Source organism: Diplotaxodon limnothrissa, linkage group LG9 (assembly GCF_057381915.1).
Source record: "Diplotaxodon limnothrissa isolate DT_005_m linkage group LG9, D_limnothrissa_male_GT1.1, whole genome shotgun sequence".
Classification (NCBI taxonomy): domain Eukaryota; kingdom Metazoa; phylum Chordata; class Actinopteri; order Cichliformes; family Cichlidae; genus Diplotaxodon; species Diplotaxodon limnothrissa.
Window position 1 is genome coordinate 30,102,627 of NC_140604.1, and position 25,718 is coordinate 30,128,344.

General features: G+C 38.9%; 1 protein-coding gene across 2 annotated transcripts in view; it reads right to left on the reverse strand.

Moving 5' to 3' along the window:
* ctnnd2a (catenin (cadherin-associated protein), delta 2a) overlaps positions 1 to 25,718 on the reverse strand; it is a 239,891-nt gene that overhangs the window by 52,123 nt on the left and 162,050 nt on the right. For both annotated transcript variants that reach the window (XM_085362997.1, XM_085362996.1), the window contains exons 13-15: positions 17,895 to 18,108; positions 11,414 to 11,600; positions 194 to 311 (exon numbers count right to left, since the gene is read on the reverse strand). In XM_085362997.1, coding sequence (XP_085219123.1) covers positions 194 to 311; positions 11,414 to 11,600; positions 17,895 to 18,108 — 519 coding nt within the window. The remainder of the gene's footprint in view (positions 1 to 193; positions 312 to 11,413; positions 11,601 to 17,894; positions 18,109 to 25,718) is intronic.

The following is a 25,718-nucleotide window of genomic DNA, read 5'->3' on the forward strand; positions in this document are numbered from 1 at the left end:
AAACTTTTCTTCCTTGTGGCTACTGGCAGTGAAAAGAGGTGCAGTCATTTGTTTTGTTTCCTCCTGTGTGCTAAAAAGATTTCTGCAGTTTGTGCCTGTCTGTGATAAAAGGAGGATATGAGACACTTTGTAATTTAGCCTGAAAATGAACAATTTAAGTTACAAACACAAGCTAAGATTTTCAGAGTCGCACCTTGCTGTCGATCTCATTGCTGCCCAGAGAGGTCTGGATAACGTAGAGCAGAGCATCTGTCAGCCCATCACACTCCCTCATCCTTCGTCTCGCCTCCTCACCTGCTGAGCTTACGTTCCTGCAACACACACATGACAACAACTGGTTGGAGAGTGTGCTTTTCTCCGTATATGCTTATGCGTTTGCCAAATACACGGGGAAAGAAAGAGAGCTGATTGAGGAGGGAAGATGAGACAGGATGACAGATGAAAGAAAAAGAAAGCTGGTAATAAGAGCTGTGTAGAGGCAGAGGGAGAGAGAGAGAAACAGATACTGGGGAACCTGGCACTTCTCCCTAAACTAAACAATTGAAAAAGGAGCATTAAAATTCTGGCTACATCTCAATCTATGCCCTGAAGGCTCACTTCAATTTAAAGCACTTGACTTGAGTCCAAAATACGGGAAAGGGAAAAAAGAGCCACTTTAGTCAGACAGTTGGTGGCTGAACTTCACAGCCAACAATCACACCAACGCTGCTTTGATAATTTGACAATATTGTTCAGTATATTATTAGCAGCTTTGCCAATATGATGCACAGAAATAATGAATTGAATTTTGATTGAACTGGAAGTTCAGGTGGGCGTTGGGCTGGATTTGTTTGGGTTTCAACAAGGAACTGCCTGTGATACAGAAACACTTTGTACGAGACAGTGACTCATTTGTCTGCATTAATAAAATAGAAAATGAAACTGAGGTGAGCAGCATGAGCTAAAATTTATATTATACTTGCCTGAAATAATCACTTTAATGCTCAGTTCACACTAAAAAAACAAAACAAAAAACAGCACATCACGAAACTTTGACACAATCTAGCAAATGTCCCACATTTTGGCACTCAAGATAAAATCAGATTTAGAAAAGCAGAGAAACAACATGCAAAAACAACAACAACACAAAGACAGACACAAGAACATAATGAAAAAGAAACTGATTTTAGGTGACTCATTATTAGCCACAGACCAAACTGCACAACAATTACATTGCAGTGAGTCACTGCAGTGCAGGCAGATTAATTATGAAGTATAATTTATGTAAATTCAGTATAATAAACTTCTATTAATAACACATACTCCATATCATTTCAGGCCTTCAGCTATACACTAACAGAAAAAAGTTACCAATGCTGACAAATAGTGTTAGAGTCACAATCGGTTTAGCATGTGTGTAGCTGTCTGTCAGTGACAACGTATGAGACAAACATCGATTTCTACTTTCTACTTCTATTTTTGTCTGTGAAGGTTCTCAGTCATCCAGGCCATAGTAGTCTAAAGAGCTTTGAAAGAAAAGCGTCTGGACTCTTCAGTTCTAAGAGCAACTCCCATAGAGCCCTATGGGAGTGTCATGGACCCCCTATTGATCCTCTGTCTAATCACACAAGCCAAGGTGTGAAAAAGGTCACAATCAGCCAAGGTTTTGGGTGAACCCACTGTAAAACCTAGCCCCATCATATCATGTGATTTAGGCTACGTCCACACTAGCCTGGTTAGATTTGAAAACGGCGTTTTCTTCTGAAAACGCTTCGCGTCCACACTAGAGTTTTCAGTTGTTTTCACAGAGTTGCTCGTCCACATTGAAACGTCCGAAAATGCTTACGTTCCACTACTGCGCATGCGTGAAACGAATTTCTGTCTGCCGCTTATTTACTTTCCAGCTCTTTCAAAAGTCGCGGCAAAATGTCGAGGAAAAGCACAGAGTTTTTTAAATAGACTAACTAATGAGGTGGAGTTGTTGCTGCGAGTAACACAAAAGTACAAAGTTGCAAAAGCGAGTGAGAGTTAAAGAATTTGAAGAAAAGCTATCTGGAGCTTGTACAGACTGATATTAATCTTTAATAGGGCTGTCAAAATTGAGAGCAAACAAAACAACTGCTGTATAATGCCCTCCGCTATCTTAGTTTAATTGGTCACATGACTGCATCATATGACTAATATGCGTCATCGTTTTAGAAAGTGTTTTTGCTGTCCACACTGCGACGCGAAAGCACCGTTTTCAAATGTATGCATTTTCGAGAGCGTTTTGAAAACGCTGCATTTTCCATGAGTGAAAACGCCGTCTCAGTGTGGACGGGAGGCTAAAACGGAGAGAAAACAATGCACTTTTAAACAAAAACGCATTAGTGTGGACGTAGCCTTAATGAGGTCAGAAGGCCCAGGATGTAAGTGGGGATCTCAAAACTGGATTATAGATGGCAGACAGTTGGTCGTTCACAGTGGATATAGATGTCTTCTTTCACTCCTCTTTCAAACCATCTTTCTTCTCTGTCCAAAATGTCAACATTGGCATCCTTGCAGGAGTGACCCTTGTCCTTAAGATGCAGGTGAAGAGCTGTTACAATGAAACCATTTGAATATTGGCTTCTGTGTTTCTTCACTATATGTATTTACTGGTTGTTACAAAGCAGCTCAGTTACATGATAAATCAACACATCTACATACATTCAAAGCCACCAAATCTATAGTAGTTTCACACTCAATATCTGTGTTTGGAAAATGAGCATGACAGATCAAAATAGTGCTTTTAAAACATTTACGGTTTGGTGTTCTCTTTACTATTGACTTTACTATTATTATGTGTTGACCTGCAGAGAAAAAGAGGTATTTTATTCAAGAAAAGATCTGGCCAAACACATAAATTTAACAAGAGGATGTGCAACAACCCCTTGTAACCGCTGCTGTCAAGGTTTATGTTTAAACAGTTATATAGACATAGTACAAAGATGATCCACATGGCAGGTGTCCCAGCAAAAAGCCTTGGCTGTTCAAAATAGAAAAGGAAATACGTTTTGCGAATGAAGACCAGATCCACTAGAATGACTCACCCTGGTCAAAAGTTTTCTGGTCACAGTAAGAGCAGACGCACAATTTAGTGCAGACTAAATTCAAAAATCAAATACCAAATTCAGCTTTTAAGGAGACCGTGCTCATTGCCACTGTGGAACATGATTTGGACTTGATTCAATATCTCAGGGACCAGGCAGCTTGTTGTCATGGATTCAGTTATGAATTCTAGATCAAATATTTAAGTAATTTAAGATAATGCAAGGCCATCTGGAAGTCTAAGTTTCACTGAAATCTAATCTTCACACAAGGAAAGCACACTTGCAAACAGACCCAGAAATGACTCTAAAAGAAAAGCTATGGAATATTTAAAGCACCTTTAATGCACCTGCACAGTTTTCCAGCCACAGCTAATCAACAAAAAAGAATGTGCTATTAAGTAAAATGGCCTGTATTTGTATAGTGCTTTACTTAGTCCCTAAGGACTCCAAAGTGCTTTACACGTTCAGTCATCCACCCATTCACACACTGGTGATGGCAAGCTACATTGTACCCACAGCCACCCTGGGGCGCACTGACAGAGGCCACCGGGCCCTCTGACCACCACCAGCAGGCAACGGGTGAAGTGTCTTGCCCAAGGACACAACGACCGAGACTGTCCGAGTCAGGGGTCAAACCGGCAACCTTCTGATTACAAGACCAACTGCCAACTCTTGAGCCACGATCGCCCCAAGTACCCAAAGAGTTAGATGCAGATTTGATAGGCAAACCCAGAAACTACAACTCAACTCAAAAAAACCTTTTGTGGAAGTCCTTCAAAGATTAAAGAGTGTGAACGCCACCAGTTACATACACTTGTGCAAGGTAACAGGTCACACATTTTCTGTAACTATATAGCACTTTATAGAGGATGTACTATGTGGGCTCAGACAACTGGTGAAGGAGCGAGACGAAAAACAAACAAAACAAACATTAAAGAGTGGTGACACCAGTTTAAATATCATTCTTTTAAATCTGAAATGTCAGAAACGAAATGAGACAATACCTTTGTATAGTTTGAACTTCTTCAAGTTCATCTATCATAGTGCCATAATAAAGAGATCACTAGTCTAGGGAATGAGATCTTTCAAATATTGCACTGATGAGAAAAGGAGAAAAGAAAGGGAAAGACACAAGAACTCAATTAAAACTTCACGTTCACGGCTCCCTGCTTCCAAGAGAAGGTCAAGTCATTTTCACCCTCTTTGAATGCTAATGGGCAAACAAGCACACGATGGAAATGCCGCTTAACGGAGAACTATTCTCTGTCAAGTTGATATAAAACAACATAACAGTGAAAACACTTCACCTTGACTAATGTTTAAGCAGCAAAGACAGGCGGAAGGTGGGTGAGAAAGAGGGAGGGTGAATTATTTACTGCTTTAACACCGGCTTTAGCCTTGAATATGTCGACTTCTACAGAGATTTGCATCATGTTCTTTTATATGATGCCTCGTCATGAGTGGAAGAGACGACACTTAGCAATGCAACATGAATGTTTTATTGAGAGCTTTTATAATATTAGGTTTTTAGCCTGCATACATATATAATACAAAGGTAGATGCTTAAGCAAGCAATGATATGCGATCACACGTTTTCATAAGCCCGTCACACTCCCTCATCCTTAAGCCAGTAGCATCTAATGATGGACCCTCAACTATACAATATTTTGGCTTTGCAATTATAAATGACACATTTTTCATGATGTTCAAGAGGTCGTCAGGAAGGAAGCGCTAACTAACGATTTCCAGGAAAATAAAGCAAATGTTACTCTTCACATTTCAGTTTCTTCTGGGTACACTGCCAACATCATTCCATATTTACCTTGCCATGTTTACAGCTGTGCGCAGCTGAGTGAAAAAAGAAGCTCTTAAAGGCTAGACCATAAAAAAGAAGTTTCCCACATTTTTGTAGTTTATGAAATACTAAGATGATCAGACCAGACTGTCATTTTTATAAGTATACGGTTATCTCCTATATACTTTGCTTAATAGCATTTGTATGTCTGCTATTTAAAGGCCTTTGCACATGGATGGGTTCAAGTATGTGTGTAGTTTGTGTGTAACTCTCTGCATTTGTGTTATGTGCACATGTGCCTGTTAATCTAGTGGTAATGAAGCATGACGTATTGCACCATTCTGCAACACACCTCTTCTTAGATATAATTTAGTGAGACAACAGTGAGGTCAGAATTTCTTCAGCAGAAAAAAAGCATTTTATTAAATAATAGTTTGATAGATTAGATTTAAACCAACTTGTTTGTTTTAACCAGTTTCATAGGGACGCTGGTAACATAATATATGTACATGTGCATTACAAACGGTAAAACCCTTTGCATGAGCTTCAGAAAACACTAAAGTGAAAGAAAAGGTTTTCTATTACGTGTGTGTGTGTGTGTGTGTGTGTGTGTGTGTGTGTGTGTGTGTGTGTGTGTGTGTGTGTGTGTGTGTGTGTCTGCTTAAATTTAACCAGTAATCTCTACTATTTAGTGAGTCCATTACAGGTTTACAGTTCATCCTATCTGATGTCACTCCTCATTAATTTAGCCTAACTCATTAGCCTGCATCATTAAATAATTACCTACTGAGCAAAAAGACAGAACTTGATTAAGCATCCCATTCAAACTGTTAGCTGCAGTGAAGTAACAGCGTAGTTCGTTTAGTGGCAGTGCCAAACAAGCACGACATTTGACTACTGCAGCTCAAAATATTTGGAAAAACTCATTGTTTGCTGGTTCTAGTTACGGCAACATTTCCATTAAATGGTAAAGTTCAATCAGTTCTCTCTTCCTTCCAGTAAACAGTTTTTGTGGGGAGAATCACGCAGAGAAGTTTTGACATATTAATATGATTTCTGGGAATCAAATTTAGAAAAACAAATAAAGAAAAAAAGATTGAATGTCAAAATAGTAAAAGCAGAGAAAGGCATGCATATATTTTTATTTTTTATCAAATTCCAACAAAAACAAGGGAATGAATAAACTGAAAAAGAAAACAATGAATTACGTTCATGACAGTTAATTAAAGGGGATCAAATAGAAGATGTACCAAGCACACCTAATTAACCGTAGATCCCAGATCCCAGAAATCCTTCAAAATCCAAAGAAAACTGTGGCGTGGGTGTGAATGTGATTGTGACTCTTTATATGTTCATAGTGACAGTCGGAGTGAAGGAGAGCGGCCGTGACAGCGGAGCACGAGTGTCTGTGTCCCATTGTAAAACCACAGTAAAACCAGAGGTCAAAATAAAGAAATGCTGTCACCACGCCCGTGTCTTGTACGTGTGTAAAGGGTCCAACTTCACAAAAACATTTAGGGTATTAGAGCAAAAGACTCGAGTATAATTAAATGTTTCTATTACAACTCAACAAGAAATATATAAGAAATTCATAAACTGTTAAGTTCCTGGTTTCTGCTGTTGGTGTCTAATAAAGGCATAAAAATACAACACATATTTCCACAGCCAACTGGGTAAAACAACTTACAGTTAACTTATGCACACTGTTTACTGGTCGGCATGCAGTTTTTTAACACCCTGTCACACAGCTTTATCTTTAAAGCACTAGGCAGTCGATTTTCTACAAAATTAAAATACAGAATTTGAATATAATATTGCTCTAGTTTGTCAGTGTATGCATATAGCCACCATTAAAAGTGTTGATTAGCTTATATACAACGCTAAACAATTCATTATTATTTTCTGAAAAAGTAGCATCCATGTGTACGTGAGAAAAATTTCACTAACAAGCTTCCTGCTGTCTGCAGACGCTGGTTTGACAACTATTAAAATATTGCCAGTTGGACATGTTTTCCACCAATTGCACTGTTTTAAAAACACAAGGACACTTATACATTTTTAATTTGACATTGATTTTCTACTACAGGGTGCAACAGCGTACCTCGGCAAACAATCTGATAGTCACTGATCGTAACACGAATCCCTTTTCTTTTCTTTTTAGTTGTTATAAAATTGGTGCAACATTCATGGGATTTACATGGACACGAGTGAATCCGAAGACAGATGGTCTTCTAATGTTGCTCAAGGAACAAATGACTACTGAGTGACTTTGTCTCAAACAGCTGGTGTGTGGTGGCTCTGCATAAATGTCTGTCCATGTGTGTATGTGTGTCATTGAGGGCACAGGCAGCAGAGGGTTCATCACCAGATGGAACACATGCAAACAAACCTATTAATACCCATAAAATAAATATGGAAACAAACTCTTTCGTGACCACGCATTTAATTCTCGATCAACCAAAAATCAGTCCTTTCCTCTACGCACATCTGTGGGTGTCTGAATGGAAACGAGCTGAAAGCATTCACGAATAGAACAAAAACATGCAAACGCATACAAAGGGTGTGTGTAAGGCACCAGGTAGTTGTTTTCTTTTCTTGCTTGGCTACAAACCAGCAACCTGAAGGGAGTTAAACAGCCTCTGAACGGAGGAGAAGACCTTGTGTCTGGCTTGATAACACCGTAACAAGATGGAAAACAGTGCTGGGCTGTGAAGGATTTGCCAAAGTGGACAGTCTGATTGATTACAACAAGCATACTTTTTCACACACTGATTGCCAAAAGTAATAATTGCAAAAAGAGCTTTAAAATAGTGTGCAAAATTCTGGTGTAGGCGACCAAGAATCCTTTCAGCTAGTCTGATTGCACACGCGGCGTCATGCATGGAGCCAAAAACAAATATGCAGAAATGCACACATTCATGCACACCAGAAATACAGCTGTGTGTGTGTTTTTTTTCTTTATAGTGGAAACAAATTAGCATTTACATACACATACACACTTGAGCATATACTGTACATGCAACACCAATAAGTACACATAGAAATATGGACTCTCATGCGCCTACACAGCCACACAAACACACACATCAAGGAGATAATAAGAGGGGTGAGAGGTCTGAAATTGAGCTGCAGGTACACTGGGACCTGAACACTGTGGTCTTATGTCACTTTAACCCTCTGAAAAGATGGTGAGATAGAAAGCTGCCCCCGGAGAGAAGCAGAAACACCTTCACTGCTATGTGTTAGTGTCTCTCTCTTATTGTTCTCCATGTCTAAATTCTCTCAGTTCAAATTTTTCCAACTTTTTCCTTTTCTGCCCTCTCGTACTCCCTCTCCTTTAGCACCTTTTACAATTTGATCTGTAGCTTTACAATGTGGAACAGCACAGTGACAGCATCATTTGTCTTCTTCCCCCGCATCTTTAGGTACCTACACACACATGCGCTCAAGTTCTATAAATGGTTTAGTGAGTTAGTGAGGAAAAATTGCTGAAAATCTACGTCATGTCATCAAAGTTTTAAGGAAATCTATCTCTATTGTGGCAAACAAACAGCTAAAAGAACAAACCAAGAACCAGAAAGGATCTGAGTCTTGTGTTGGACAAATCCAAAAACCCACACAAACATATTTCTCTGTAGAACCAAGTTCCTACAATTAACTATAGGAACAAACATAGAAAGATGTTGAAGATGAAAATGTGTTTGTCTGTGTTTTGGATGAGCTCATGTTTTAGATTCACCACTGTTTTTACTCAAACATTCCTAAATAGTCAACCGTAGGTGAATAGCGTGCTTAGCATGAAATGAAAACTCCTCAGCTCATTTGGCCTTAAAAGAAGCATTTAAAAAAGTCAATTAATACGTCTAATTTAAGTATTGCTCCCAGGATACATAGCCCATTTAGGATATAAAACTAGTCTGTGGTGCACTGTATAACTGCAAATGATACCAAAATTGACAAATATTACACAGAAGAATAACTTCATGATCACACTTAGGTATCATATAGTCTTTACCCATACAAGTACAGCTATACACACCCATATTATTTAGGTTTCCTATTAAATATATTATATATTTGTTTTTTGTACTGCAGCTGTAAGAACCTAATCGGTGGATAAAAAAGGTGGATATGCATACTAGTTAACATTAATATTAATAACATTTAGCCATGCAACATCACCTCTCTGGTGGTGAAAGTGGGCCGAGCTAGTGCTTGAGGTTGAGAGATACGGGTTAGATAAAGCTGGGGTCAACTCAATGGATAATTTGTATTCCGGAGAGCAGCCTGGCTCTTTTCCAGTCTGGAGTTGCTCCACTGTCCCCAGCGAGGAAATGGAGCAATGGTACAGAAAGTTGGAGGGTGTGTTAACAGAACACACTGAGGATTTCTGTTACTGGACATTTGTGCAATTCACACTTTGTCCATACGGAATACCATGAATATAGATGAAGTTGTTTGTAAGTGCACTTGGCTAGGCCACCCTACATCATTTTGCAATCATGTACATATGTCATAGACACGAGCCGAGTTATCAAATGACGACCATAAATGATCAGGCCTGGCATACCTATACATTTAGTGAGGCTGTACTGGAAGTGTCTGGCCCCCACTTCTTGTGGGAGATCATCAATTTGTACCTCAGTCAGAACTTCAACAGCAATCGACAACCCTGTCACCTCACAGCAAGAAAGTCCTTTTTTCTTGTGGTCTCTGGGCCCTGTGCCTGCATGAGGTACAACTAGGTACCACAGCTTTCTTCCACAGTCCAGATACTTGCATGTTAGGTTAAACGGTGATTCTAAATTGGCAATAGGTGTGAATGTATAGAAGGTAAAGTATTTAACTGTATGACTATACGGGAAAAAAAAGTGGCTTGAAGTGTTGAGAGTCTAAACTGCTAAGTGAGACTAGAAAAGCCATTCCAGTCCATTCCAAAGGAGGAGGGGACCTTGAGTGTGAATGGTTCCACACTTCCTTTATTGAGGTTGGTGTGTAAAGCTGTGGCAACGAGGTGGTTGGAGGATCTTTTCTAGCTTGGTTACCTAATGCATTTTTAAATACATCCAATAGCTGCAATAGTGGAAGATAACCATTTGAAATAGCTCAAGAATCTTCAAAACTGTTGGGGTGAGGGTTTAATCCACTGGTGGTTCATTGAGCACATAAATGGTAAATGGCCTGTATTTGTATAGCACTTTTACTAGTCCCCCCCTAGGGACCCCAAAGCGCTTTACACACCCAGTCATCCACCCACTCATTCATACACTGGTGAAGGCAGCTACAGTTGTAGCCACAGCTGACAGAAGCGAGGCTGCCATATCGCGCCATCGGCCAGTAGGCGGTAGGTGAAGTGTCTTGCCCAAGGACACAACGACCGAGACTGTCCGAGCCGGGGCTCAAACCGGCAACCTTCCGATTACAAGGCGAACTCCCAACTCTTGAGCCACGATCACCCACATAGCTCAAAGAGAGCTGGCCAAGTGGAGACTTTTTTTTTCAAACATCGCAGGCCTCTGTGGGGTTGGTGTGAGAGTATGTACACAGATCAACAAATATGATCAGAAACAAATGACAAACTTTCTGTGCTAGCAGCACGCAAGTGATCAAATAGTTACACATCAAAATTTCAGTCTCATGACTAATTTTAAAGATCAGACCAGTATTGACTTTTTTCTTTAACACGTATTCAATATGAATACATATGTGGTCCAAAATAACAAATCTTCTACAGCATTTTACAGTGTTTTACTGTACTACTTACTACGATTACCTGCAGCTCTTTTTCATCATCAGCCTGACTTTTTACTCTTTCATGCCAGATTAGCAGATCTAAGAAAAGAATTATGTGATCAAAAAATATTCACTATCATGTCTGCATGCCAGGCTCTTAACAGATGTTTAGATCAAATAGATCAACAAGGAGCAAATTTCATGCGAGTTAACTTAATGCTTAACTCACCATATTCAATTAAGACTACAGTAACTGCTCTGACACAAGTAGAGCACAAAGTAGAGCATAAAGTGTAGGCTTTACTAACACGAGGATGGGCGTTAACGAGTACACACTGAAATATAATAGAAACCTATTTTCTCATACTGAGATGCACATAAACACAGTAATCATGAAAGCTGTAAGTTGTCCTCCGTGATTTCAAACTGTACAAAGAAACAATTTAGAGGCACAATGCACCAAAACGAAAGTCAACACACAAAGGATCCCAGCAAGTGGAGGAGTTGTTTCTATGGTGACAACACAAATTGGTGCAAATGTGCTTCAGTGAATGAACGTGAAAGGGAGCAACAAAAAAGAACAAAATATGCATATACTGTTTGAAGTTGTGCCTATAATCGCACAGTGGTGAAGATTAAGAAACTTTGATTTTTCTGCAAAAAACCATTTGTCAGTAGATGTATAAACACACACACACACACACACCTTGAGGTGACTGTTGTGAACTGGTGCAATACAAACAAAACCGAACAGAACTGAATAAAATGATAATGTGATATATAAAAGAAGAAGAAAACAACACCTGAGACAAGATTTTAAGTGCCTGTTGCTTACCTGAGACAGCCTGTAGCATTGCGCAGCACCTGGGATGTATGGATGTGGAGCTTGCGGTCATCATGGTGATTTGGGGAGGAGTCCCAGTTAGAGTGGGGTATGATGACACTATTGGTCAGAACGGCCAAGGCATCCTGGATGATTGGCATCTTCAGTGCATCACATGATGACAGGTTCCAAAGCACACCTGCATATGAATGTGTTCAGAAAATAAGAAACATTATCATATTTATGTTTAGACAGTTCTGTAAGTAACTTTTTCAAAGTAGCTACTATAACTATTATATCCTTAGTTTCTGTCTGCTCTTGTAATCAAGAGCTTGTACTAAGGCATGTGAGTGTGAGTGTGGTAACATTTGCCTTCACTTTCACTAATCAGCCTCTTGTTTCACATCTCAACTTTCTGTCTTTCCACTTAATCCTGCTATTCACACAGGCTCTTCTCAAATCAAAGTAAAAAAAATAAAATAAGGCAATAAGCTCAAACATATGCAAGCATGCACACACTCTGTTGCCACCTCAGAGTGAAGACACACATTCAGCAAAACACTTGACTTATAAAGCTGAATGCTGTCAAACATCTTCTGTATTTCTCTCTGCTTCTTTTTCCCGCGTCGGTCTGTTTCTCATGTGGTAAGTGTTTTCAGTGTATGATTGCAATCAGGTTAAAACAGTGTTGTCTTTGATGAGCTGACAAGAAGCAGCACTCAGCAAGCCTTTCTTTATCTGCTCGGGCCAATACATCTAAACAAACACACATTGAGACACAATACATGCTCAGGAAGCGACATGTTGATTTTTGTGCAGGCGCGAATGGACAAAAACACTGATTAAAAGGAGACACGTAAAAGGATGCACTGATCAGTTTTTTTCTGGGGCAAGGACATTGTACCGGCCACTGTCCAATATTCTGCAAATTTAAGGCTGACACACACACATCGACACACCAGCAACCACACTTACACAGACTTGTCTGCTCTAGAAACATAGATATGTAATGCTTCACTAAACTCAATGTCCTTCAAGTGACCAACAGACAGTGACATCATACTTCAAGCTTGTGTGCCTGTGAGTGCATGTGTCTGCGCTTTTTTTCTTTTCTCGTTCCTTGTCCTTATACCCCATCCCTCTCTGACTAGTTCCCTTTAGACATTTGACAGACAGTTTCCTAGGAGCCTGGTGGTTTGGGGGAGAGAGGAGATGATTGCATGAATTCATGAATAAATGAGAATGTGACTTGTAAGGGAAGAATGAGACCTGTTAGGCCTCAAGTGGTGATGTTTTATTAAACAGCCTTCATTTGTGCAGCTCACTGCGAATTAGTTAGCTGCTGGGTCACAACCTGGTGATGAGCAATGCCAGAGATGACAAATTGCATGGCTGTTGTGTCTATAAAAATCTGTGAATGAGAAAAACGGTAAATAAATAAATAAAATAACATAAAATAAAATAGTGCTTTGGGGTAACGTTTTCAGACAGCAAGCTAGCAATTGCTGACTTAACCATCGAGTCATCGAACCTTCATTTCAGCGGTAGGTTTGCTGAAGACCTTTGGCAGCACAAGGTAAAATCATGTATTGTGGGTAAACTGCCACTGCCAATACTGGAGATTTCATTACCACCAGAGAATTTCACAGTGAAAAGGCTGCATTGAAATTTCTTGAATAACAGCAGCATTTGGAGCTTGGGGATTTAGACGTTGACAACAGAAAATATTTTATGCCTTCAAGTAACAGGAAATGATGAACTGTATTTGTGAGTACAGCAGTATAATTCAACATTGTTGGGCTGTTTTTAACATAACCTTGCAACAGTGGAAAAGTCAGTCAGTCACTTCTGTACACATGCAGTTATTCTCTGCTGCATTTCTCATAGCTTTTATTCTCATTACCAAACTGACTTCTGGAAATGAGCGCTTGCGTATGTAGCGGAATATATGTAAGCATATTGTTTTCATGTTCAATGCAATTCACAGAAACATGCATTGTGATATGCGTCATAGCTGAGAGAAGCAACCATGTGCAGTTTTTCATAGAGAGGAAGCGGATTAGATGGTGACTAATGGAAGTACTGAGAAGTACTAATTATAATAATCTGAGAAGATTTGTCCAAATGGAAACTTTTTGGATACAGCTGTCTTCAGCAGTTGCTTCTCCCCTCAGCCATTTCAGAGGAGGCAGCAACAGAAACTGTAGTCATGGTCCACTGCATTCAAGGTGAGCCCATGAGTAAGGATAGCATCTCCTATTGATATCCGAAGCCTCTGCATCGACCAGACTTTGACTGACAGGCCCAGAAGCCTTGACTTCATCCTATCTACCTCACGCTCAGACCTAGGAAGCCAATAAAGCTTGTCTAAATTTAAACTTCAGAACCAACAGAGAGATAGGGTAAATAGTTAAAGGGAAGGTTTTTCCAATCACCAAAAGTAACAAAAAAACAAAAATTTATGCCTGATTCTGAAGAGATTCTTTAATTACAAATTAGAGGGATGGATCAACATAGACGTAATAAGAAAGCAGAATTGGTACAATACTGGCATTTTTTTGAGTCTACGGGTAGCATAGGGTGACACAATCCTAGATCAATCTCTCCTAGTGACAGTCATTGTTTACTTTCAAATTATTCGGCCGTCAAGTAGAATTAAAGGTTAGACTTTGAGTAGAATAAAATTTGACACAGCAAAGCATCCGAGAGCAGAGACACTAACATGTAGTTACAGAGCATTAGCATCATTAGCTCTTCCGTAACATGTTTTAACTGCAAATTTTTCAGCACTGATCTACCGAAAGAGTTGCTATAGAGTCACACAATTTCATCTGATAGCCGCTCAACCCAAATACAGTCCAACAACATTAGTTCTGTCCAACAGCACCTGGATTATAAGTCAGTGAATATGGTCCAGATATTACAAGAGTCTCAGCATTAATCCTCCCAGTTCACCATTTTTTGACACTTTCTCTCAAAAAGGGTCACCTGCCTTTAGCCCTTCATTTTTGTTCTTTGCGCTACAGACATACTTCATTTTTATTTTACAAAATTGAGGCTGAAAACGTTTAACTACACAAGCTCTGTAACACAGCTTTTATTAAAACTGCCTTAAACTGGTAGGATTGTGTCAATGGCCAGGACAGCATAAATCACCACTTACATAATTAACTAACTGTAGTCCTTCTCTGTATTTGTGACAAACAACATCAACCTAACTGAATTACAGAATAATTATGCAACACTTCTTAGACGTGAATTACAGCAACAGCAGGGTGTTACGCGAGGCAAATTAAGACAGACTTCAAAATATGGCTGTACTGTCGTGAAAGCATTTAAAATGTGGAGTTTAATGCCAAGTACCAGAGGAAACAGACAACAGGGGAGACTCATGCATGACACTGAATCACAGACAGGGAAGGGCAAAGAAAGGAAGAGTCAGGAAACGGGGGAAGCAGAGATAGAATTTCACAGTGCATGTCTGTCTGTGTGAGATGACTATTTATAAAAGTCGGAGCTCAAAACATGATGCGGTATGACTCGCAGTGAATTTTATTCACTGGTTAATCTGCTTACAGACCACAGACATTCCTTCCCCGAGCTGTTTTCTGTATCTTAGTCTCTCCAGCACGTTTATCATCCATGTATACCTTGGGATCATCAAAAAAAGAAGCCTTTTTGTAATGACATTCTTACTTCTTTATCTTGAATATAAACAAACCTTGTTTTTTAGTGCAGCAGAGATTGCCTGCCGCCACACAACCTGTTATGAGGATATCATTAACAGTGAAAAGGTTCCAGACTTCCTTCCTCCTTCTCTACCCTCCTCTAGCGAGCTGTTATCGATATCTCAGGGGTTTGTAAAAGGACAGAAAAAAACTGTGCACTTGCTTGCTAGCTGTCAGCCTTATGATCCACCAGGGCCTCTTCCCCCTCATAGAGCAGGTGACCTAGTGGGATGGATTTTTGAATGTGTGATTAAAGATGAGCTCTGTTGTGCTAAGTAACAACGGAGACAGAGGTCAAATTGAGCATGAGGGGGCCCTACTGACTTTAGTTTAGTATTCTGTGTGAATGCGCTTTATGGTTTTGCAAGGTTTTGTGTATTTTTGTGTTTGAGTGAATGGGTCTGCTTTATCTCTGAAACTGTTAAATCTACTTGTATGAGCTTGCACATGTCTCTGCTATCTCAGGACTAACCAGGTGTAACAAAGAGGCCAAATGTAGAAAAACAATGGTGAGACAAGTGCAGATACCCACAGTCCAGCTCAACATGAAACAAGTGTGGAATCACATAAAAATCCAATGCACACACCGACAAAGGGAAAGAAAAGTGCGAAGCGAGCAGACACGAGATAACAAAAGATGCGAGTGAAGGACAACAGATGAAAGAAAGGTATTGGCTCTCTCATGTTTTATCACAGGAATCGATGTACAAGTTGCTGGTGAGAGCTGCTTATAGGAAATCTTTTAGGCTGCTAACATTCAGATCCCCACTTATGACAATTCACAGTTTGAGCAGCAAGATAATGTAATGTACCTTTTGTGCAGCTGATACCAACAATATGAGAAAATTCAAAAATAAACATGGTCCTATATAATCATGCATTACAGGACAGTATTTATAATACATATGTCGCCACATGAAGTGATCTAATCTAGTGTATTAACATAATGTATAAATCTTACTATAGTGCACTTAAACTCTGCCTGTCCATGAAATCACGAGTTCAGCAGACAAAAACAGCACACGGGTAAATCTCAGTAGTTCTGCATATTATATATTAGCATATTTTATTTCTGAAAGTGGAGAACTCAATCAAATTGTGCTGTGGCTGATGTGACTGCATCAAAAAATGTCCCTAGTTAAAGGTTTTAATTTGAATGAGGGATTACAAAAAAATACTGGCAGCTCCCAGTGCTGCCTCTCAGCCTCCTCGTAGACGCACGTATCATATTAATGTAAAAATCCTAGGTGATTTTTAGAAAAGTTGACCTCTGACCTTGAGGTCAAGGCCACTGGGATTTGAACTCATCTGAGGCTTTCAGTTTCTGTACCTGTGATATGGATTTAAAAATCCTACGTCGTCTCATGCTCAAGTTATCACATTCACAAACTCGGGTGTCCATGCTGGCAGGATGACATACCCCATCAGCCTTTAACGGGTAAGAACCCCCTGTGTGGCATAGCTGCATAAGCATAATTCACAGACACTATGTTTCATCAATATTGCCAATGTCATACTGGAAAATAACTAGCTGACCACTGAAATTCCATATATCCTAGATGTTTGCTTGTGTGTAAGCACACATCTATGTGTTTCTTTTTCTTTTAAGCAGCGAGAGTTGCAGTGTTGTGTTACTATTTGCTACTCCTCTAGTAGAATATTAAATTCTCAGTGGGAGGCATATTGGAAAAAAAGATGATATCAGCTCAAATGTGTATTATCTGTGTTATTATCTAACACCTTATGTGGGTGTTTAAATTTAATCTATACATTTTTTGCCTAAACATATTTGAATGTGTATTTGCATGAACGCTTGTATGCGTGCACGTTATTAAGTTTGTGCGTGTGGGTGTATGCACTGCTGCAATGTGTGTTTCAACTACACCAGCTAGTTTGTAGTGTTCATTCCCTCAAGGTTAAAACAAGATTGATTCCTGCTACAAGTGTGGGGCTTTAAATTCCACTTTAAGCAAGAATTTGAATGCAAGGTGGGCCTATTCACCTTTTTATCATTGCAGACATGCAATAACAATTAATGCAAACAAAAAATAATAACCCCCCCCCCATAAACATGCACTGCATTACATCTTACACGTCTTAATAAAATATGTCAAAAGGGACGCTTGACAAAACACTCCTAAGAATAAATAACATTCACAAAGATTGTTGGCATTCTTTGCAAGAGTCATACAAGTCATGGCTGCTGAGGACAACTGTGACTGAATGTTATCATTCAAGTGGAATGTGAAATAGTTGTGCAAGTAAAGAAGATGAACAGCCTTGGTTTGGTGAATAGTAAAGTCTTCTGACAAACACTAATTCACTAAAACTTGACTGTATGAAGAACTACATTCACTAAGCCAAAACGGTTGCAGGTGCTGTCATGGCCAACCGAGACCACTTAAGTCACTAAATAAGAAGTAAAACCACAATTAGACGAACGAATGAAAGACACATACAATATCAATACCAAGAAAAGACAGAAAGAAAGTTTAATTTTTTTCCTTTTGCTGGCTGAAAGATTCTTTCCTAAAGCAGCTTTAGTGTAGGTGTGTGGTATGTAGAGCAGCTTGAAAGATCCTTGCATCCTCACATATCAAATTCTATCCACACATTCACATAAACATGGGAATTGCACACACACACACACACAAACATATTCCATTAAAATCTCTCCCGAGGCCATAAACAGAGCCATGCTGGAAAATAACTGATATACTGTACATGCTAGGAGCTGAAGTAAAAAATTGTCACAGACAGCGTACCTGTGACTAGCTCTCTGATTTCCACATCTCCGGTCTTCCTCAGCAGGCGGACCAAGGCAGGAATCCCCCCGCAGTTCTTCAGGGTTACTTTGTTCTCATCATTGGCCTTGCCATACACCAGGTTTCTCAAGGCTCCGCAGGCGCTGCGATGGACCTCACTCATCCTGTGGTCCAGTAGATCAACGAGCAGCTGGATGCCTCCCTGTCTACGGATCTGAGTATCAAAGAAATCGAATCAATCAAATCTGTCGTAAATGAATAATATATATTAATAAAAATCAGCAGCAAGAAGTATTGTAGAGAATATTTTTTTCAATGCTGAAATTTTAATATCTTGTACTCCTGATGGCTGGTTATTTATCTATGCAAGTAGCTACTTCGTACACAGTGTGTATAATGTGTGTTTGTGTGCGCATGTGTGTATACAGCCTCCAGTGTCTGTCAGTCCTGCCAATCAGATTAACAGCACAATGTGGGCTAATTAAATATACTAATGACTGGGCTTTAACAAAAAATGACACTTAATTACACTGATTAGGGAAGAATAAGCTTGCTTGTGTGTGCCTGTATCTTATAGAATCTGCACGTTACCCGGCACTTTTTCTGTGTGGTTGTCCTCCCTTCTTAGGTTTTTGTTTCCTTTTATCACATTTTTTTTTTGCATATGATAATTGATATGCATGAACAGTTCACTTATGAATTGGAAAACTAACGTTAAATTTTTATCTTAATGACTAAAAGATGAAAGGCAATCATGGCAGCCTCCACAGATTCAGTGACTAGTGGTTGTTTATCCTTTTTAAGAAGGCGTGTAACACACACATTCCAAAACCATGCATCTGTTACCTTGATTTATTTTAAATGTGTATTTCAGCCACCAAAAGGCAGGCATAGCAGGGAAAAATTAAATTAATTGAACACTTCTTTAAACTGTACATGACGACTCACCTAACTGCACAGCAAATCTGTACCCAGCTACACTACTTGCCTTGTGTCTGCTACTATTTTTGCCTTGTAAATACACATAAAGAGAAACATGCTTAGCCACAGTTTGAGAAATAAACAAAGTCAATCAGTTTAGATTTATGATTATATCTCGATTCTGTGAGAGGGCGAGGCAGTCAGGACTGTTAGCCCAGTAGGGATCACAATGAGGGCACTCTGGCGTTACACATAATGCCTTCCCCCCATGGCGCGACACATATTGCTCTCTCCCTATGCTGGTGGTTTTTAAACCTCCCACATCACTTCTCCACTGCAGGGATCTTCATCAGCCTTAGGGGGCCAAAGAGCTTAAATCAGCCTGTGTTTGGTCCAGTCGACAGGGGTGTTGCGCTAATCACTAGAAACAGGCTGCTGAGATCTCCAGGAGACTAGTCGAAACAAGGATGGAGCAACTAGTGTGTGAGACAGAGAGAGAGAAAACGAGAGAGAGAGAGAGAGAGAGAGAGAGTGTGTCCCTCATGCCTCCACTTTTATTTAATCTCTTGAGCACTGCAACTGACAGACTTACTCAACCAGATAACTCCAGTTTTTCACAGTTAGATGCATATTCAGACTTTTTGAAACCCTTTAATATTTTTCAGCACGTTCCCCTCTAAACATGGGACATTAAATATAGAAAATACTTCATTAGTAATGCCTGCTTCAATGTGAAGCACCAGATGGATGGATTTTACTACGCAGACGAGCAATAAGACATGAATGGACTTCCAAGGCTTTTTTTTGTTTCATTTTTTGGCTCTCGCACACTCGCACTCATACTTTTAGCGTGATTAAGTCAAAAATAGGTGTGCACACAAGCGCAAGCAATAACCAATGATAATAAAGATGCACATAAGAAGAGAGAAAGCGAGAGTGAGGGTGACACAAGAAAGAGAAAGCATGAGAAATGGAGGGCAAAGAGGATGTGGGTGTTTCATGACACAGCAGGAGTTTATCGAGCAAAATGACTTTGCTTATCTATTCAATTAAAATGGATTAAGGAAGGCAGTGAATGGCAAAATAACCTTGCTAGATTGGCCATACAATTTCCTCAACCTGATTTGCTGCCCCTCTTACGCCCTCTAGTCCCCACCTCTGCTCTTCTTCCCCTCCTCCTGTTCCCCTTTTCCTTCCCCATGCTAATTCGTGCACCTCTCCCTGTTTGTGTTTATGTCACACTTAATCTGTTATTCCACTTTGTATTGCCTCTGAGCTACATACAAGGCTTGGCAATACCTCTGTGCCTGCTCCTCATGTAAAGAAGATTAGAAGCGCTGATTGATTTGTCTTTGTCTCACGCTCTTCTGCGGTGGACACGGCTATTGATAACCCATAGCGACAGTTTTGCCGTGGTAACAGTTAGCAGTGGTGACAGCTGAGATTGTGAGAATCAGAGATGCTGCCAGCATGAAAGCCGGCAGTGGGATACATGGGTGCCACGCACCTGAGACGGTGTCACGTGAAGCTTAACAAGCGTTTATGACTAACCACATATGGAACTTCAGCATTAACCACTAGCTCCAGACAGGGTGCATGTGAGTGTGCAGACAGAGAGGAGATGTGTCACACCTTTTAACCGTTTATGTATTCACACACAGAGGCAAGCATACACACACATACAAGGGGTTGTGTTGTCTTCACTTGACACTTAGCCTAGGGCTAACTGCAATTTAGAGCCTTCCAACCTTTGGTTAATTGAGTTTTTGGCCCAGGGCTAACATTTCCCTCTTGAGAATTTTAAACTGGGCCAAATAAACCATTAACCTATGGCTACCTAATATTGTTCTGAGGCAGGGACACAGCTAATTCTCATAGAGTTATCAGCATAAAAATTCACAGCTGTGAAAATGTACTGTAACAAATATACTGGAGGCTTTGTTGTATGACGAGGTAGCTAACAGAGAAAACAGAGCAAACACTATTCCTCACAGCAGCAATGTATGTGTTATTAATTAGGTTGTTTAAAAATTAGAGTGAATTATAGAGTAAAATGTTTTTAATTAAAGTATGTTGCTGGTACTTTTGCAACACTTACAGTCAGTTAGGTTAGAAAATCAAAATGTGATTAAAGCGTCTTTCAGCTTTACTTCAACGGTTTTAATAAAAGTATTCGATTAACTGTATAGGAACTGCAACCATTTTCAAAAGGAATGCACCAGCCAGTTCAACAACATCAACAGGCTTGGAAGTCCACAGATGGCAAATACAGTGGTTGATTGCAGAATTCTTTCCTTGGTTAAGAAAAATCCTTCACAACCTCTAACCAAGTCAAGGATGTTTTCAAAGACTCTCAAAGTCTTTAAAGTTGGCTCAAAAGATGCCTTTATGAATGTTAACAGATAACAACTCGTTATAGTCAGTAACAGAAATGCATTAAACTATGCCAGAAAACATCTAATAGATAATGGCCAAAAAGATGCTCCAAAAGCAACACAAGAGTTTCTTAAGGCAAAGACATGCAGTAGCCTTCAATGATCAGTGCCTGAACTGAACCCACTGAATCTGTACAAGCAGTATTTGAAGGTAGCTGCAGTAAAGGCTTGGCAGTGGCAGAGCATCTCAAAGGAGGAAACACAGCGTTTAGTGATATCCATAGGTTCTTGCTAAATCCCTTGAAGTAAAGCTGAAAGTCTGCACTTTAACTACACGTACATACAGTTTGATTTAAAACCAACTTATTAACCTAAATGTACATAAGGGGGAAAAGCTAAGTGGAAAATACGCTGTGAAGAGGGACAGAAACATATACTACTTCTGCAGCATCATTAAGAATCATTTGCTGCATTTCTCATCTTCCGCATTCATGTCTACTGAACAGATATTTACAGCATTTGTAGAGTTCACGGCCTAAAAATCTAAAGCCTGATTCTTTTGAGGCTGAGAAATGACAAAGAGTCAGGGGTCATATTCGTCCCCCATCAAGCCGCTTGTTGGATAAATGGATATTGATATGGCTGCAACCCAAAATGAATTACTGATGTAACTAAAGCTCAGGTTGAGACTGTGAGCCTGTGTTTTGCATACCCAAAGGAAATCTATTAGCTGCCATGTCAATGGTTCTGTTTTAATTCACTCTGTGGGAAATATACAGCATATAACTGGTTGTAGGTGTGAATTTAGTTATGTGTGTGGATGATACAGCATTTGTACTGTGTATGTGTCTAAAGATGCTATAAATGATGCTGAAGATGAATTTGGCAAGCTGCCTCTGCAGTCTAGGCTGCAGCCAGACCTCCATCTACCTTATCAAACACAGACACACACGAAACACAGCCTCTCTCTTTCTCTTTCACTTTCTCTATATCTGACTTCTCTTTCCTGCTCGCAGTATTTGTGTAGGAAAAAGAAAAATATCCATGCATATAACTGTAAATTAAAACATGCTCACACTGACACATCTAATCTAAAATGTCCACTCATACCTGTGTTGAAACATTTGTACACAAGCACATATAAATGTCATCGACCAAGAAACAAAACATTGTGTCATCTTATGTACCAGTTCCAAGATATCATAGGGAAATATTTTCTTGTTTTTTTCGCCAATATTTTTCTTCTTTCTTTCTAAAAACTTATTTTTTTCTGGTTTCTGTTTCTATCTTTCCACTTGTATTTGCTGCTACAGATTATGTCTTTAGCAATGAATAGGAACCATACTGTGGCTGTATTCAGCTGCTCACTGTGACTGAAAATACGAGAATATAAGCCTCTTAATCCAGAGTCATACCAAATAGCTGCAAAAAGCATTTACTTTCACATACATGTCACTGTATGTCTCAAGAACCAAGTAAATACTACAATGCAGGACTTCCTGTACATTATCTTTCTAAAACAATGCTTCTAAAACTTTATATGTATATAAAGTGAGGCAGGAAATCACAACTTAATGCAATAATATTTCAAATGACAAAAAAAATCACAAGGTTCCTTTTCACTATAGCCAAAAAGAAGAAATCTTAGTGCTGTCGAGTAATGTCTTAAATCACCTGCTACAACAATACAAAATTAAGTAGTTATTATTTTGTTAGAGAAGCTTTTAATTTCCTAAATGCCAGTAGTGATTTTGGAGTGACACACACAGATTAGACAATATAAAATGAATAGACAGTTATAAAAAGCTGTGATTTCAACTTTTTGAATTTAATAGCCAGTATAATTTCTGGAAAAAGAAAATCAATACAGAGCTTTGAAGTAAATTAGGGAGCACAAAAAAAAAAATGTGACTCGCTAAAACATTCACAGCTCATTGTCCTTTAGTAGTCTGCCAAATTTGAGAAGCAGAAAATAGAATGTATAAACTGTGTCTTTGTTACACAATCTAACCTTCAACATTGAAAACAAACAAAACCGTGACCTTAATTGTTAACGAAATTTATATCCTACTACTCCTGTCAGGATATTCTGGTATCAGATAATCCTACAAACAAACACAAATCCATCCATGTGACATACATGTAATATTGCTAACGTAATTGGGTGAGTTCCTATGAAAATGTGACGTACATGTGAGCTAAAAAAATTTATGACAGGAAATGTGAAGTAAAGGCGAAATACAAAAAAAAAAAAAAAAAGACAGGAATTTTCCCCTTGCACTAAAATCCTGGCACTACTCTGCAAATAAACGTTTCTTCTGATTGTTAATTTGAATTCACCGACACATAAAATTACACTTGTAATCATGCAACGCACTCATCCTGATATAGACCTGCCTACTTCCCTGCTGGGTGATTGGAGAAGTCAAAATGAACAAATGATGTGGACAAAAATCCAGGAAGTTAGTAGTGCCATTATGTTTCCTGTGGTTAAAGAGAAGAAGGGACTGTCATGGACAAAACTCCATCAAATGAAACCTCACCTCTCTTTTGAAATACAGGCACAGACCGGGTCATAAAAAAAGCCCATGTGTGTAACTGGATTGAAGTAATGCTAATCAACGTGCGCCCCTGCTGGTCTTTGTCTTTGCTTCAAAGCGTTAATAACACATTTTTCTTTTTGTCTGCTGATAAGCAGGAGAGAATACAATTGACAATTTAATGCCACTTCATGTGTTTGGAAGCCTTTGTAATAAAGCAAAGATAGTCATACAGACATTTTAAACTCTCGCTTGTTTAAAATGAAAGAAAAAAGTCACTTTCTTACAACTCTGAAGATGAGAAAAGATACATAACTGACAACAAAAGAAAATGTTATTAAACATCCAAGCTAATCATAATGATACTAATAGTAATTATGAAGCAGTGACAGTTATGATCATTTATTTTATATTTACCTTTGATTGAAATGAATTGATTTATCATGAAAATTAGTTTTTATAATATTATGAGATGAAAGGAAAAAAAATATGAGTTATGAAAACCTGGAGGAAGTAAGAATTTTCCTCTGTTTCTATGTAAAACATTATGTAACCAATATGAGTTGAGCTAAAAGTTGTCCATAGTTACCCGACCATACCATAGTATGCTGCTAATATGGATGTTGAAAATACTGCTCTGGAGGTTCAGCAGCAAAACATCTCGTAACAACAACAACAAAATTCCCAATTAGTTTGTATTTAAAGCATTTTTAAAGCTCACAGAGCTTCTTTGACAAGGACGACTGTTGTTCTGGTTAAAGCCACTGAACTCTAAAAGGTAATTTTAGCTGGCAGAGGACCGCTTTCTGCCTCATGAGTTTATTTTGTGTGTGTGACTGGTATTTTAACACGTTATTTTTGAATCAGACTAATATGTTAAACACCAGAGGCACCCAGCAAATCCCAGTTTCTCCAAGGTAAACTTTGTGTCTGTGTGTGTGTTTGTAAGTGGAGTCTGGTAGGTTGAATGCGACAAACGTAATGGCTCTGGTAAAATATCAAATAATGGCTGTATGGTGATGCGGAAAAAAACCTTGAACTAACCAAACTAATACTTTTATGTTCTCCTGAACTAAAAACTTGATGAAATATTAATACAATCTTGCTATTCTTTAAAGGCACTAATGTAATCAGCTCTGGAAAAAATGTAATGCTAAAAGCTAACTATGAACTTAGAAACTTTAAGACTTAACCGTTTGCTTCTCTCTGACTCTCTACGCTCGTCTTATATTTTATTACAACCGAATTCACTATAAACAAACATCTTTAACTCCAAACAGTCTTTGCATGTACATATTGTCATGTCCCTGTTGTCAGACAACAGAACATACAGGGGAAAAAAATTAACATACTCAACATATTTACCAAGCAGTTACTCTGAACTGAAATCTCGATTCCTGCAATTTCAGTGTTATCTGACAAAATTTGCATTCACATAAGTTACAAACAAAAACTGTACTGAGATTTTGGCTGTACTTAAGTAATTAACAGAGTCTCATTCAGGTCTGTATCAATATGGGTGTAGTTTACTGAAATCAAGCTCAAACCCAGAGGTACAAAGGTATGGTTTAAAAAACGATTTGGATCGAAACTTGAAATACACATAATGGCAACACACATTACAAGTAGCATGTCTTAAAGTGGTCAAATGTTAGAAAAAGCGGACCTTTAAAGGACCTACTGATGTTATAACATTGAGCTACCAGGTGTTTCTTGATCAGTGTGGATGCCGGTCATCTACTCATCCATAGTCCTGCATGATATCATATTATATCTATCTATATCTCTGTCTTTCTATCTATATCTATATGTGTGTGCGTGTGTACATGTGTGTGTGTTTGTGTGTGTGTGTGTGTGTGTGCATGTGTGTATGTGTACAAAAACACTACACTATTTGGCTTCAATATAGCAAATGGATCTTTAACCAAATTAATGTCCCATATCTGGCTTAGTGATCGTCAATCAACTTTGTTTTTCATTAAAGACTA